The sequence below is a fragment of the Leucoraja erinacea genome, chromosome 5 (assembly GCF_028641065.1).
Source record: "Leucoraja erinacea ecotype New England chromosome 5, Leri_hhj_1, whole genome shotgun sequence".
Taxonomy (NCBI): Eukaryota; Metazoa; Chordata; class Chondrichthyes; order Rajiformes; family Rajidae; genus Leucoraja; species Leucoraja erinaceus.
Genome location: NC_073381.1, coordinates 48830344 through 48845331, shown reverse-complemented (window position 1 = coordinate 48845331; position 14988 = coordinate 48830344). Strand labels below are relative to the sequence as shown.

General features: G+C 44.6%; 1 protein-coding gene across 1 annotated transcript in view; it reads right to left on the bottom strand.

Moving 5' to 3' along the window:
* rhag (Rh associated glycoprotein) overlaps positions 1-14988 on the bottom strand; it is a 33958-nt gene that overhangs the window by 2735 nt on the left and 16235 nt on the right. Inside the window, exons 7-8 of the mRNA XM_055635547.1 lie at positions 3535-3668; positions 1712-1827 (exon numbers count right to left, since the gene is read on the bottom strand). Of these exons, the coding sequence (XP_055491522.1) occupies positions 1712-1827; positions 3535-3668 (250 nt within the window). The remainder of the gene's footprint in view (positions 1-1711; positions 1828-3534; positions 3669-14988) is intronic.

Genomic DNA, 14988 nt, shown 5'->3' with positions numbered 1-14988 from the left:
AGAAAATCTGCCACTCTTGCAACCTGACATCCAATAGTTCACCTCCAGCAAAATGAGGTTTTATATTTAAATACATTAAACACTCCTGACTTGAACTAATACTTTTTACAGTGGTCTAACTTTACAATACCATCAGGCAGAATTAGCAATTCATGTCCCCCCTTTCAGGCTATAATTTTATAAACAAGTACAACTGCTGGATCCTGTAACTATAACCCAGCGATCTTCTTCTTATCGAGTCCACACACAAGATTAGAAGTTACTTATTTTGCTTCTTGTGCATGGTGGTGGAAAGATTGTTTGAAACAGGGCTGCGACGTGAGCGCAACCCACATTGCGGCCCTGTTTCAACCCAGTGATTATACGGCTTCAGAAATATCAGGCCATATGTTGTGGTTCGAGCTGAATGCCGAAAACACAAATATTCAATTACTTGCATCAGCAGACAGTATTCAAAATTTTAGTGATTGAGTTGGTAAGTTCCTTTACCATATAGCCAGAATCAGATTTTATTCCCTCCAAAAGGAATTAGAAGGATATCCCTCTTTCTGTTACATTAATGTTTACATTAAAAAAATCAATGCAACTGTCATGGTACATTGACTAATTATTGTAAATTGTTTGAAATATTATAAAACTGTTGCATAGTTTTTAGTAAAATCAATTGGCATGTCAGGTATCATGTATTGATTTGCATTGAAAAGATAGGCATAAAATAAATGTGTTGTAATTTTACAATCGTTCCCACTGCAAACAAAGCACTGCAAGTTAAGGAAATCATTAGCCTAACAAAGGCTATCATCTACATGTTGAGAGGAATATTTTAATTTTCTGCATAGTGTGCTGTTTTAGGAAAGCTTGATCAAACTTTGTCAAAATCCAATCTGGTCTAATTGAATTTCTTGGTGTTTCTTAAGTAATATAAAATGAAAAGCATTGAACTCAACTGAACAATATGCATTTTATTTGTGAGTTACTCACAAATGACATACCTCAGGTAGCCCAATAATACCAATACCATTATTTTCAGCAAATAGGAAATAATTAAAAATGCTAAATATTCCTAACACTCAAAAGCATTCATAAACTGCTGAAGATGAAATTGAAGACTGAATTATTATTATTATTATTTAACAAATACAACTTAACTATCTAAATCATTTAGAAACACTAAAATAATTATAATTATAACAACAAATACATATAATCAAGAATATGACATTTATTTCATACTTGCTTGCATTTACTGAGGTAAAGACTGACAGCTTCTCCAGAACCATTGGAATTTAGACCCTAGTTAATTCTGGACAAAATTTAACCTAAATCACATTGCAGTCAATTTATATATTACAACTGTATCTAATCAATTCATCACAAAATTGCTCATCTATTTGTAAGTTCGCTATTTTGTGTTGCGATCAGATTGTTGATCGTCAGATTTTTTTCTTTAATGTTGGTTTCAATAATTTGCTTGTTCAAATTTATTTATTGATTTAAACCTTAAAATTAATTTAAAGCTTATTCAACTTTAAGATGAGAACCCAGATTTAAACATTGTTTGTGAATATTGTGGAATGCATATCAAATGGGGTGTTATCTAGTAGCAAAGTCAACTAAACGTCAAATAATAACATTGATAGACTGCACATGTTGTACTGCAGTTAGTATTCGTGGCCATGCAAAACATGTTGGTAGTGCTTTGTTTCCTGACCTGTAATAAGTCCTCCAATGATGGCTATAGCAAGAGAGGTGCCCAGTCCAGCAGCTTGGTATCCAGCCTGTACCATGGCAGTTCTCTGGCGCCTTTCTGGGAAAGTTTCATAAAGGCTTAAAAAGAAAATGTTAAATTGAAAAATATATATTTTACACATTATCAAAAGTTTACAATATTCATATGATCAATATTCATCTATCAGAAGGTTTGAATCATTATTTTTATTTTCACTTCCATCTTCTGTTCAAGGTAATATTTTGAGTAATTACATGATTCTTTTTATCTCAGGGGATTAAGACATTTGGGCAATCTTTTCAACAGAAGCTGTCAGTAATAAGATCTTGAGCGGAAAAAAAGTGTAGGAGGAACTCAGCGTGTCAGGCAGCAATTCTGTGATGGGAATTGATAGATGATGTTTTGGGTCAGGCTCATTCAGACTTGAGGAGTAGATGGGGGAGAAACATGGAAAATAGAGATTGGTGGGGAGCAAAGCCTGGCAAGTGATAAGTGGAAGAATTGGAGGGTCTCGACCCGAAACATCACCCATTCCTTTTCTCCAGAGATGCTGCCTGTCCCACTGAGTTACTCCAGAAGTTTGTGTATACCAAGTGATAAGTGGATACAAGTAAAGGGTCGGGGGTGATTGGCAGATGGGTGGAGATAGTAACAAAGGCTAGAAATTACAAGGTGACAGAAGAATGACAGATAAGGAAGGAAGAAGAGCAGTGATATGTAAAGCTAGAGGGAGGAATATGAGTGGAAGGTTCAATTCAAAACATATCTGTCTATTTCCCTCCATGGATGCTGCCTGACCTGCTGAGTTACACTTTGTTCTTTGCTCTAGATTCCAACACCTACGTTTTCTTGTGTCTCCAATATTATGATTTTACGAGGTTTTCTCTCCTCAGGATGGCATGTTCTATCAGAAGTATCATTAATGATGAAGTTCGTGTCACAAATTTGGTCAACCCATAAAGATCCTTAAATTTTCCATTGCTACACCCAGTTGTTCCATTTATGATTCAATCTCATACTTAGCCTGAGAGCTAGTAAAATAAATCTATAATTAAACCCTACGGTTATGCCATTATGCTTACAATTCAGCATCCTTTCTCGTAGACATGGTTCTGTGCCTTTCACTAAAGCAGTTGTGCAATTCCAATAGAAGCACTGGGAAGAATTCCATTAGACCATAACACCATAAGATATAGGAGCAGATTAAAGCTATTCAGACCATTCAGTCATGGCTGATCTATTTTTCCTTATCAACCCTATTCTCCTGGCTTCTCCCCATCGCCTTCTAAGCCCTTCCTAATCAAGAACATATCAATCTGTGCTTTAAAAAACCCAATGCCATGCCCTTCATAGCCATCTGTGGCAATGAATTCCTTCTGACTAAAGACATTTCACCACACAGATCGGGGCAATGTTTCCAGAGTGATTATCCATTAAAGGAGTGAAAAATCAGTGATTATCCATTAATTGAAATGATAGAATTTTGATCGATTTTCAGATTTCAAGGAAAGAGTTCACTTGGCTATGCTGTTGCTATAATTTTGATGCCCCTTATTTGCTATGTATTTCTAGATTGTAAAATTGTGGTGCAAGTGTGGAACTATAGAACCAACAAACCAAAGAAAGTTTTAAACTTACATTCACAGACTGTCAGTGTTGTCATTGCCGAACCCAGCGTCGTCCCCGACGCCACATAATTTAAATTTATTACCTAAAGGTTGTGTACTGTTTCCGATTAACTATACCACATTTCAATTGAGGATACAAATAATACACGATAGATTGCATTCATTGGCAGTACTCACCCATTCCCATATAATGCATCGCTGGCCATTCCTGCTCCAACTATACCGGCCAGACCTCCAATTATTCCAGGTAAACCATGAAGATTATGTACACCACATGTATCATGTAGTTTAGCTTTAGATGCTAACAGTGGCTGTAATGAAAAAATAAAGAATTCAATGAGTGATTTAATTTTAAGTTAAATTTATTTCCTATATGCTTCACATGGAATTATATTATTTTGGGCTTCATATTATTTTGGGCTTAAGACATTAAAAAAAATGAAATAAGGGAAATTGAGATAATTTTGATCCTTGTTGCATGGAAGGTAATATGCTTACACTTTTCACAGTACACATTGGCACCGTCAACTATGGCAGCCTCGCCAACAGTCTGTCTGTCTGTCTTTTCGTCTTTTTTGTTATTTTTAGTGTGTTTTAAAAGTATGTGTCAATGTTCTCTGGTTGTTTTATGTGGGGGGTGGGGAGTGGGTCGGGGGAAACGGTTTTCAATCTCTTACCTTGCCGGAGATGTGATTCTTTTCCGGATCGTATCTCCGGTTGCTCTGTGGCCTAACATCATGGACTGATGGCCTTGCTTGAGGCTGACTTTGAGCCCCATTGCTGGACCGTGAACTTACCATTGGAACCTGCAATCCCTTGCCTGGGATCGACGCTCAAACCGCGGCCTGCGGATTTCAACATCGAGGAGCTCGCAGTGTCGGGTAGAGACTGATGTCGGGAGGCTCCAAGCCACACGAGGTTTGACCTGCCGCGACCCGCGGTCCGATGGCCCGGCGCGGGGGAGCTTGATCGCCCCGACATGGAGGAGTCGCCCGCTGGCTGCGGGATTGAAGATCGCCCTGACAATGGAAGGTTCGAGTGCCCCGCCCACGGGAGAGCAAAGAAGGGAAGAAGATTGAACTTTTTTTGCCTTCCATCACAATGGGAAATGAGGGGGAGTCGCTGTGGTGGATGTTCATGTTAAAAATATATTTGGGTGTCTTGTTGCTCTTTATTGGTATGACTGTATGGCAAAACATACTTGGCTAATAAATCTATACATAACTAAAATTCTGATCTTGTTATATTCCGTTTTGCGCATTTTTAATATTTGCACAAAAACGGTATGCGATAGCGCTACGATTTTTCGCCAGCTCACTCACAGTTCTCCTGTGCTGCGAATGCACCAAGTTTAGTTCTGATCGGTGGCATAATGTAAAAGTTAGCGAGGTTTAAAAATCTTTAAAAACGCACGTGCATAGATCGATCTCCTCTCCTGCCAATCAGAGCCGCGCGGATTAGTTTCTTCTCCTGTCACTCCCTGGGGTGGTCTGCCCCTTCCTGCGCCATCGCGTCTACTGGAGCTGAGGGAGGCCGGCGGAGGTCTCCAACCGGACACAATTTTCGGAGGAACCGGAAATGGCCCAGCCCAGCCCGGCTCGGCCCCGAGTCGGAGATGTCGCCGATGCCGCCAAACGGAAAGCAGAGACTCTGATCCCGGTGGAGGAGAATGAGTGCTCGCTGTGAGTCCCCATCAGCGACTCCAGTGCTCCTCTGCTGTGAGTCCCCCCCACACCCCACCAGCTCCAAACCCTTTCCCCTACACAACCCCGTCCCTGGCTCCCCCCCCCAGCCCCCCCCCACAACCCCCCCGTCCACACACCTCTCCTCCCCCCAAAAGCCCCAGCCCGCAATGGTATGACCTCATACCACGCAATGGTAGCAAAGAACCTCATATGACATGCTGAGGAAGTTTTGCCTCAAAATGTAAGCTGGATTTGAGTTGACAATAGTTGAGTTTAGTTTATGGTCACTTGTACATTGAAAAGCTTTCACTGCATTCTTTCAATGAGTACAGTTAAAAATGGAAGCATATTTCCTCCCCTGCCACAAGGATCAAAATTATCTCATCTTCCTTATTTCATTTTTTTTATGTCAGCATTGAACTTAAGCAGAAAATGCTAGAAATATTCAATGTCAGACAGCTTCAAAATTCTGAAAAAAATTGTATCCCTCTCTACAGATGTTGCCCAACTTGGTGAGTGTTCCAGCATTTTTATGTTTTGTATTTCAGATTTATAGATTGCGTATTCCATATTTTTACTTCCTTGATTCTCATTCTCTTTAAATGTTATGCTGGAATTATGCTGAATTATGCTTGTCAGCTTTTCACCAGATATTGCTGGAACACATTGAACTGCCCCATTCACTCGTAGTTGATCTTCATACAATTTGTATACATTATGCTGGAATAACTCAGTGGGACAGGCAACATCTCTGGAGAGAAGGAATTGGTGGCCTTTCGGGTCGACACCCTTCTTCAGTTACTCCAGCATTTTGTATCTATCTTCGGTTTAAACCAGCACCTGCAGTTCCTTCATACACAAAAGCAATACATTGCTTGTTCTTCGTTAATGCTTGATCTAATACTTGGAATTCACTGAAAGCGCAGTGTGAGTACTTTCACCAGAAGGCATGTTGTGATTAAACTGGTCTGGGACATCCTGACAACTTGGAGAACTGCTGAGCACATGGAAGCTTGTGCTGGGTTTCCGTGTCTGAAGGCTGCCCGTGAGAGTGCTGGTGTTCACATGCAATGCACCTGACCTGTATTCACCACTGAGTTCAGGGGTGCTCTGTAATTTGCCGAGTGAAGGGGCTGGATACAATGTGTATCTGCCTTGTCAGCTTTCCACCAGATATCGCTGGCACACCTTCATTCGTTCGAGTCGTTGATCTTCATTTTAAAGCTAGGTTTAGGTTTAGTTTATTTTAATGTTTATGTTTTAATATATTCATTTCACATATTTGTAATTGAGTTCCTAATGTTAAAATCTTTTTGACCATTCTATATTATTTGTGCAACTCTTTCCGAATATCTCTAAACAACAGATAAGCCACAGAAACGCAGGCCAGGTGTGCACATCTGGCCCATTATTGATTGCCTTCACCTCTATCTCACAATGTTTACAGTGCAATGAAGAAACTCCGTGGCTGCTCTCCCAATGATAATTTTTATTTAAACCATTGTCTTTCACTTTCGCTGGCTTATTGAAAAGGTGCATTTCTTGAGTAAACATGGGTTATTTATGAGAGACAATATCTAAGACTTTCCTGAGAAAGCTCTCTCACTATTACTTTGACTGATTTTTGTGGAAGTGCTCCATTTACAAATGCAAATAATGTTTCCATCACACTTCTCAATGGAACAGGAAATTCACTTGAATAATACTAAATGTATCTGCATATATTTGTTTTTATGAGCTGCTCGGTAATCATATATATATTAATATGTTTCACAATTAATCATGGCAACAATTTTCTCCGGGTGCTCCAGTTTCCTTCCACATTCCAAAGATGTGTGGGTTTGTAGATTAATTGGCTTCTGTAAAGTGCCCCTGGTGTGTTGGGAGTGGATGCGAAACTGGGATAACCTAGAACTAGTGTACAGGTGATCGTTGGTTGATATGGACTCAGTGGGCCAAAGGGCCCGTTCCCACGCTGTATCTCTAAGCTAAACTAAACTAAACATGAATAAGATCACTAAGCTGCATGTCCATCCATTTTACCCATCTCCTTCATCTGCACTCATATAATAAAAGTACATAACTGCTCTGAAATAATTAGAACCTCTTAAAATAGGTTTTATAAATGAATGTTAAGTTATTGAAGTTATTAAGCTTAGTTCCATTTATTTTTGAAGGCAATGTTAAGTAAAATCATGCAAGTATAGACCTCTGATCCAATAGATTTCCGGCCGAGTGGGTTAGGTTAAAATTGCCCTGTATATATCATGACATATTGATGAAGAAATTAACAGGGAATACATTCAAAATCAATTGGGATCTGTAAATGTCCGCTAATAATTTAATAGTTAGACAACGTTGGTTTAAAGTAATGGGACATTTTGTAGTGGATGTCACGAATTGAAATCTTTTCCTTAAGCTTCAGGTTATATTATTTTTAGCCATCGTCTCTGTAGATGGTTTATGCATGCAACCTATAATGTAGCTACCTCATCACCATTAACACGCCCTCTCATATCAGTATAACTATGATCTCCTCCCCTTCCCTCCTCCCATTTTGTCCTGGTACGCCTGAAGGCTGGATGCAGCCAGTGCTGGGACGTGTGTGCCATGGGCTGTAATAAAGACTCTAGTAAAGGTTACAGTGTGTCAGACTAAGTCCCCTTTACATGGTGTCAGATAGTTAATTAGACTCGCCCGGTAATTCCCTATCAGTTTTGATGGCCTCCTCGTGCAGGAAACCTTCTCCCCTTGTCTTTGATGCGGACATTGCGGAGCGATGGGCTACTTTTGTGATGGACTACACTCACTTCGTCAATATTGCGCACAGAAATGACCCAGCTGCGGTCCGTGCCTCCCTCCTGCTTAATCTAGCAGGTCCCGATGCCATGAAGAGAGCTCGGGCTTTCGTTTATGATCCAGCGGTCCTGGATGACAACGGCCGGCTCGTCGTGCCAGCTGAATCTGCCGCTGACCCGGTATGTCTTTTGCGTAAATTTGCCGAGATTTGCGACCTGCCCTCCAACCGCATATTGGAGCGGGCTAGGTTTTTCTCGCGGAAGCAACAGCCAGAGGAACCTGTCGAGTGTTTCATCGCTGACCTGCGCTACCTTGCTCAGCGGTGCCGTTTCGAGAATATGTGTGACCAGCTCACCAGGGACATTCTAGTTACTGGTATGTTAGACCAGAAGTTACGTGCTGATTTGCTGCAACGACCTGACCTGACCCTGACTCAGGCAATGCATGCGTGCCGCATCGCCGAGGTGGTAGCCCCTACGCATGGGGTGAGGGGATCTGACAGCCGCGATGTCCATCTGACTGGTGTAACTGGTGTTACAGGGCCACGACGTTTGCAGGACCGCTCCCGCCCTCCACCGCGACCCGCCCGTACGTCTCGGGACCCGCGGGCACCTAAGTGTCCTAATTGTAACTATGCCCACCCCGTGCAGTCTCAGTGCCCGGCTTTCGGAAAATCCTGCAATTACTGTAAGAAAATGAATCATTTTGCTGCCGCATGCCGTTCCCGTGGGAAAGTGCCACCAGCTCCTAGGCAAATCCTAAACAACCTTCAGCAACTTGATAGTGAGATGGACTCTCGGTCTACTGCCGACACTGCCCACGACTCTGCGATCGAATATTCCATGGGAGAGTCAAGTGTTTACACAGTCCTTCACAGCCACTCTCGCCTCCCCGATCCTTCTGTGCTCATTACGGTGAATAACAAGTCATTCTCTGCTAAACTCGATATGGTGCAAAAGTGAATGTTATGTCAACATCACTGTTCAACAAGATAAGAAATAATGAGCTGTTGACTGCCGATCGCTCTGTTTTGCGTGCCTATGGGGGCGAGGAACTAACACCTGTGGGGAGGGCCACTTTCCACTGTGTGCTGCAGAAATCATCCTGTGACGTGTCGTTCTTTATTCTGGATTGCGACTGTGTCACATTGCTGAGCAACCAGACCTGCCAGGATCTCGGTCTGGTGTCTTTCGACCGGACAGTTCACGAGGTTCAAGCTGTGATGGATCCGCTATCCGACTATCCAGACCTTTTTGACGGTAAGCTGGGGAAGCTGCCGCTAGTGTACAAGATTGCAACTGACCCCTCCGTGGTGCCTGTAATTCGCCCGCCGCACAGAGTGTCATTTGCCATGAAGGGCAAGGTGGAGGCTATGCTAAAGGACATGGTCGATATGGGAGTTCTGGCGTCAGTCAGCGAGCCCACCGAGTGGGTCTCCACCATGGTCGCCACGATGAAGAAAGGAAAGGATGAGATACGGGTGTGCATCAACCCCAAGGACTTGAACTTGGCAATCAAGCGGCCCCACTACCCAATGCGGACCGTTGAAGACGTCGCCGCCCAAGTCGGACAAGCAACGGTGTTTTCCGTCCTCGACGCCAGGAGTTCATTTTGGCAAATACCCCTGGACAAACGCTCCTCTGACTTAACAACCTTCGGTACACCCTTCGGCAGGTTTAAATTCTTGCGGATGCCGTTCGGCATCAACTCCGCTAGTGAGGTATTCCAGCGCTCCATGGAGCAACTGTTTGCAGGTCTGCCCTGTGCGATTATTGTGGACGACATTCTGGTCTACGGCAGAGATGTGGCTGAGCATGACCGCAACCTCCGCAGAATCCTGGACCGCGCCAGGCAGGTAAATCTCAAGTTGAACCCGTCAAAATGCCGTTTCCGTGTACCTGAGGTCCCGTACGTTGGCCACATTTTCACGGCCAAAGGGTTGAAGCCCGACCCGCAAAAGACGAACGCCATCTCTGAACTGCCTGCCCCCACGGATATTGCCGGTCTACAGCGCTTCCTGGGCATGCTCAACTACCTGGGCAAGTTCATTCCTGACCTCAGCGAGCTGAGCGCGCCCCTAAGACAGCTTACTAAAAAAGACATTGCCTGGTCCTGGTTCCCACACCACCAGCAAGCTTTCGACCTGCTGAAGAAAAAGCTGATCAGCACACCCACTCTGAGGTTCTTTGATTTGCAGCGTCCTGTGGTGGTAACGTGTGACGCCTCACGTTTTGGTCTGGGTGCTGCTTGTCTGCAGCCGCACGATGATGGTTCTCTACAGCCGGTCTCCTATGCCTCTAGGACCATGACGGACACGGAGCAGCGCTACGCGCAGATTGAGAAGGAGCTGCTGGCAGTTGTGTTCGCTTGTTCAAAGTTTCGAGACTTCCTTTTTGGCAACAGTTTCACTGTCGAGACGGATCACCAACCTCTGGTGACGATCCTAAACAAACCTATCCACGTTGCTCCCGCAAGGCTGCAGCGGATGATGCTGCAGCTGCAGCGCTTTGACTTTAAAATCGTCTACAAAAGGGGCACCGAGATGCATGTGGCTGACGCGCTGTCCCGGGCCCCCCGGACCTCACGTGTCCAGCACCCCTTCGAACAGGATGACCTACAGGTGCTGAACGTGAATTTCGTCCCTTCCAAGCAGCTCCAATGCCTGGCTGCACACACCGCCGACGACCCCGATCTCCAACAGCTTGCCGCTGTCATCAGGCGTGGATGGCCTGTCAAACGCACCTCTTTACCTGCTGGCGTTCACCCCTTCTTCCTGGTTCGTGATGAGCTGGTGCTCATCGATGGCATTATCATCAAGGGCCACAAAGTAGTCGTCCCTGCCTCACTATACGACCTGTACTTCAATGCTGCCCACATGGGGCATCCTGGGGCTGACGCCACCGTCTCGCATGCCCAGGAACAGTACTATTGGCCTGGCATGGTGAAGTACATCAAGGCCAGAGTGGCCTCCTGCCCGGACTGCAACTCTCTTGCCCCGCATCAGCAGCGTCAGCCGCTGCTACAACAGCCTGCCCCTGACATGCCATGGTCCTCGCTGGCTGCCGACATTTTTGAATGGCGTGGAAAGCAGTACCTCGTTTTGGTAGATTCTTACTCAAATTGGTTCGAGGTGGACCTTCTCCCTGCCATCACCTCGGAGATGGTCATCAGCAAGCTCCGTCGCCACTTCGCAACGTTTGGATCTCCTGTCCGGTTACAGACTGACAACGGCCGGCAGTTCACTAGCGCTGAGTTTAAAGCCTTCGCTGCGAAGTGGAACTTCGATCATTACACCAGCAGTCCAGAGTACCCGCAGAGCAATGGCCTGGCTGAGCGCGCTGTGCGCAGTGCAAATCACCTGCACCTGCTTGAACAGTCCTATCTCTCTAATGGTGATTTCTACCAGCGGTTGTTGAACCTTCGGAATATATCCAGAGACAGTACCATGAAATCGCCGGCCCAACGGCTCATGTCCCGCGTTATTCGCCCTCCGATGCCGATTGCCCAGCAGTCTCTGGTGCCCAGGGTCCTGCAGCCTTCTGCCGTCCAGCAGCGAATTGCTCAGAAGCACGAAATCCAGCGCCGCTCGCACGACAAGTCCAGCCGTCCTCTCTCCCCACTACTGCCAGGCCAGGTCGTCCGTTTGCAGACGTCTACCGGTTTCTCCAGGCTCGCTACCGTGGTGGGGGTCGACGATTTACCGCATTCCTACTTAGTGGACTATGAGGGCACTATCTACCGTCGCAGCCGCCAGCACCTGTTGGCGGTCAGAGAGCCGAAACCTCCTCCTGCTGTTCCTTATTCTCCTCCGCCTGCGGTGCCCCCCTCCAGTGACATACCCCTGCCCGTAACATGCCTTGGTCGGTTCGCGTCCCTCGCCTTCCTCCCTCTGCCCTTCCCGGTCTCCGCTCTCCGGTCCGCTCGCCTCCTGCCCGTCTCTCTCTCTCTCCACCTGCCGTTCGTTCCTCCCCTTCTCTCTCACCTCGTTCCCGGTGCCTGCCGGTTCCCCCTTGCAGCTGGGGTCACCGCCGGCCTTTTCCTTCCCCCCTGTTCCTGTTCCCGTTCTGCCCTCTCTTCTTTCGGGTGGGGAGGGTGAGGGTGCTGTGCGCACTCGCTCGGGTCGGATTGTCAAAGCTCCGGATCGCTACGGAGACTTCGCTTCGTTTTGCAGGTCCTGTATAATTAACCTGCTATTCTTGCTACCTTGTTTAAATTGTATGGGAAAGGATGTAGATGGTTTATGCATATAACCATATAACCATATAACAATTACAGCACGGAAACAGGCCATCTCGGCCCTACAAGTCCATGCCGAACAACATTTTTTTCCCCTTAGTCCCACCTGCCTGCACTCGTACCATAACCCTCCATTCCCTTCTCATCCATATGCCTATCCAATTTATTTTTAAATGATACCAATGAACCTGCCTCCACCACTTCCACTGGGAGCTCATTCCACACCGCCACCACTCTCTGCCTAAAGAAGTTCCCCCTCATATTACCCCTAAACTTCTGTCCCTTAATTCTGAAGTCATGTCCTCTTGTTTGAATCTTCTCTATTCTCAAAGGGAAAAGCTTGTCCACATCAACTCTGTCTATCCCTCTCATCATTTTAAAGACCTCTATCAGGTCCCCCCTTAACCTTCTGCGCTCCAGAGAATAAAGACCTAACTTATTCAACCTATCTCTGTAACTTAGTTGTTGAAACCCAGGCAACATTCTAGTAAATCTCCTCTGTACTCTCTCTATTTTGTTGACATCCTTCCTATAATTTGGCGACCAAAATTGTACCCCATACTCCAGATTTGGTCTCACCAATGCCTTGTACAATTTTAACATTACATCCCAGCTTCTATACTCAATGCTCTGATTTATAAAGGCTAGCATACCAAAAGCTTTCTTTACCACCCTATCTATATGAGATTCCACCTTCAAGGAACTATGCACGGTTATACCCAGATCCCTCTGTTCAACTGTATTCTTCAATTCCCTACCATTTACCATGTACGTCCTATTTTGATTTGTCCTGCCAAGGTGTAGCACCTCACATTTATCAGCATTAAACTCCATCTGCCTTCTTTCAGCCCATTTTTCCAAATGGCCTAAATCACTCTGTAGACTTTGGAAATCCTCTTCATTATCCACAACACCCCCTATCTTGGTATCATCTGCATACTTACTAATCCAATTTACCACACCTTCATCCAGATCATTGATGTACATGACAAACAACAAAGGACCCAACACAGATCCCTGAGGCACCCCACTAGTCACCTGCCTCCAACCCGATAAACAGCCATCCACCATTACCCTCTGGCTTCTCCCATTCAGCCACTGTTGAATCCATCTTGCTATTCCTGCATTTATACCCAACAGTTGAACCTTCTTAACCAACCTTCCATGAGGAACCTTGTCAAAGGCCTTACTAAAGTCCATATAGACAACATCCACTGCTTTACCCTCGTCAATTTCCCTAGTAACCTCTTCAAAAAATTCAAGAAGATTAGTCAAACATGACCTTCCAGGCACAAATCCATGTTGACTGTTCCTAATCAGACCCTGTTTATCTAGATGCTTATATATATTGTCTCTAAGTATCTTTTCCATTAATTTGCCCACCACTGAAGTCAAACTAACAGGTCTATAATTGCTAGGTTTACTCTTAGAACCCTTTTTAAACAATGGAACAACATGCGCAGTACGCCAATCCTCGGGGACTATTCCCGTTTCTAATGACATTTGAAATATTTCTGTCATAGCCCCGGCTATTTCTACACTAACTTCCCTCAATGTCCTAGGGAATATCCTGTCAGGACCTGGAGACTTATCCACTTTTATATTTTTCAAAAGTGTCAGTACTTCTTTTACTTTGAACCTCATAGTATCCATAGCTACTCTACTAGTTTCCCTTACCTCACATAATTCAATATCCTTCTCCTTGGTGAATACCGAAGAAAAAAAATTGTTCAATATCTCCCCCATCTCTTTTGGCTCTGCAGATAGCTGTCCACTCTGTCTCTCCAATGGACCAATTTTATCCCTCGTTATCCTTTTGCTATTAATATAGCTGTAGAAACCCTTTGGATTGACTTTCACCTTACTTGCCAAAGCAACCTCATATCTTCTTTTAGCTTTTCTAATTTCTTTCTTAAGATTCTTTTTACATTCCTTATACTCCTCAAGCACCTCATTTACTTCATGCTGCCTATAATTATTGTAGATCTCCCTCTTTTTCCGAACAAGATGTCCAATTTCCCTTGAAAACCAGGGCTCTTTCCAATTTTTACTGTTTCCTTTCAACCGAACAGGAACATAAAGATTCTGTACTCTTAAAATTTCCCCTTTAAATGTCCTCCATTTCTCTTCTACATCTTTCCCATAAAACAAAATGTCCCAGTTCACTCCTTTTAAATCATCTCGCATCGCATCAAAGTTAGCCTTTCTCCAATCAAAAATCTCAACCCTAGGTCCAGTTCTGACCCTCTCCATAATTATCTTGAAACTAATGGTATTGTGATCACTGGACCCGAAGTGCTCCCCAACGCATACCTCCGCCACCTGTCCCATCTCATTTCCTAACAGGAGGTCCAGCACTGCCCCTCCTCTAGTAGGTACCTCTATGTATTGCTGCAAAAAACTATCCTGCACACATTTTACAAACTCCAACCCATCCAGCCCATTTACAGAATGTGTTTCCCAGTCTATGTGTGGAAAGTTGAAATCTCCCACAATCACTACCTTGTGCTTACTACTAATATCTGCTATCTCCTTACATATTTGCTCTTCCAATTCTCGTTCCCCGTTTGGCGGTCTATAATACACCCCTATAAGAGTTGCTACACCTTTCCCACTTCTCAATTCCACCCAAATAGCCTCCCTAGATGAGCCCTCCAATCTATCCTGCCAAAGCACTGCTGTAATATCTTCCCTGACTAGCAATGCAACACCTCCACCTCTTGCCCCTCCAATTCTATCACACCTGAAGCAGCGAAATCCTGGAATATTTAGTTTCCAATCACAGCCCTCCTGCAACCACGTTTCACTGATCGCCACAACATCATACTTCCAGGTGTCTATCCAGACTCTAAGCTCATCAACCTTTCTTACAATGCTCCTAGCATTAAAATATGCACATTTAAGAAAACCC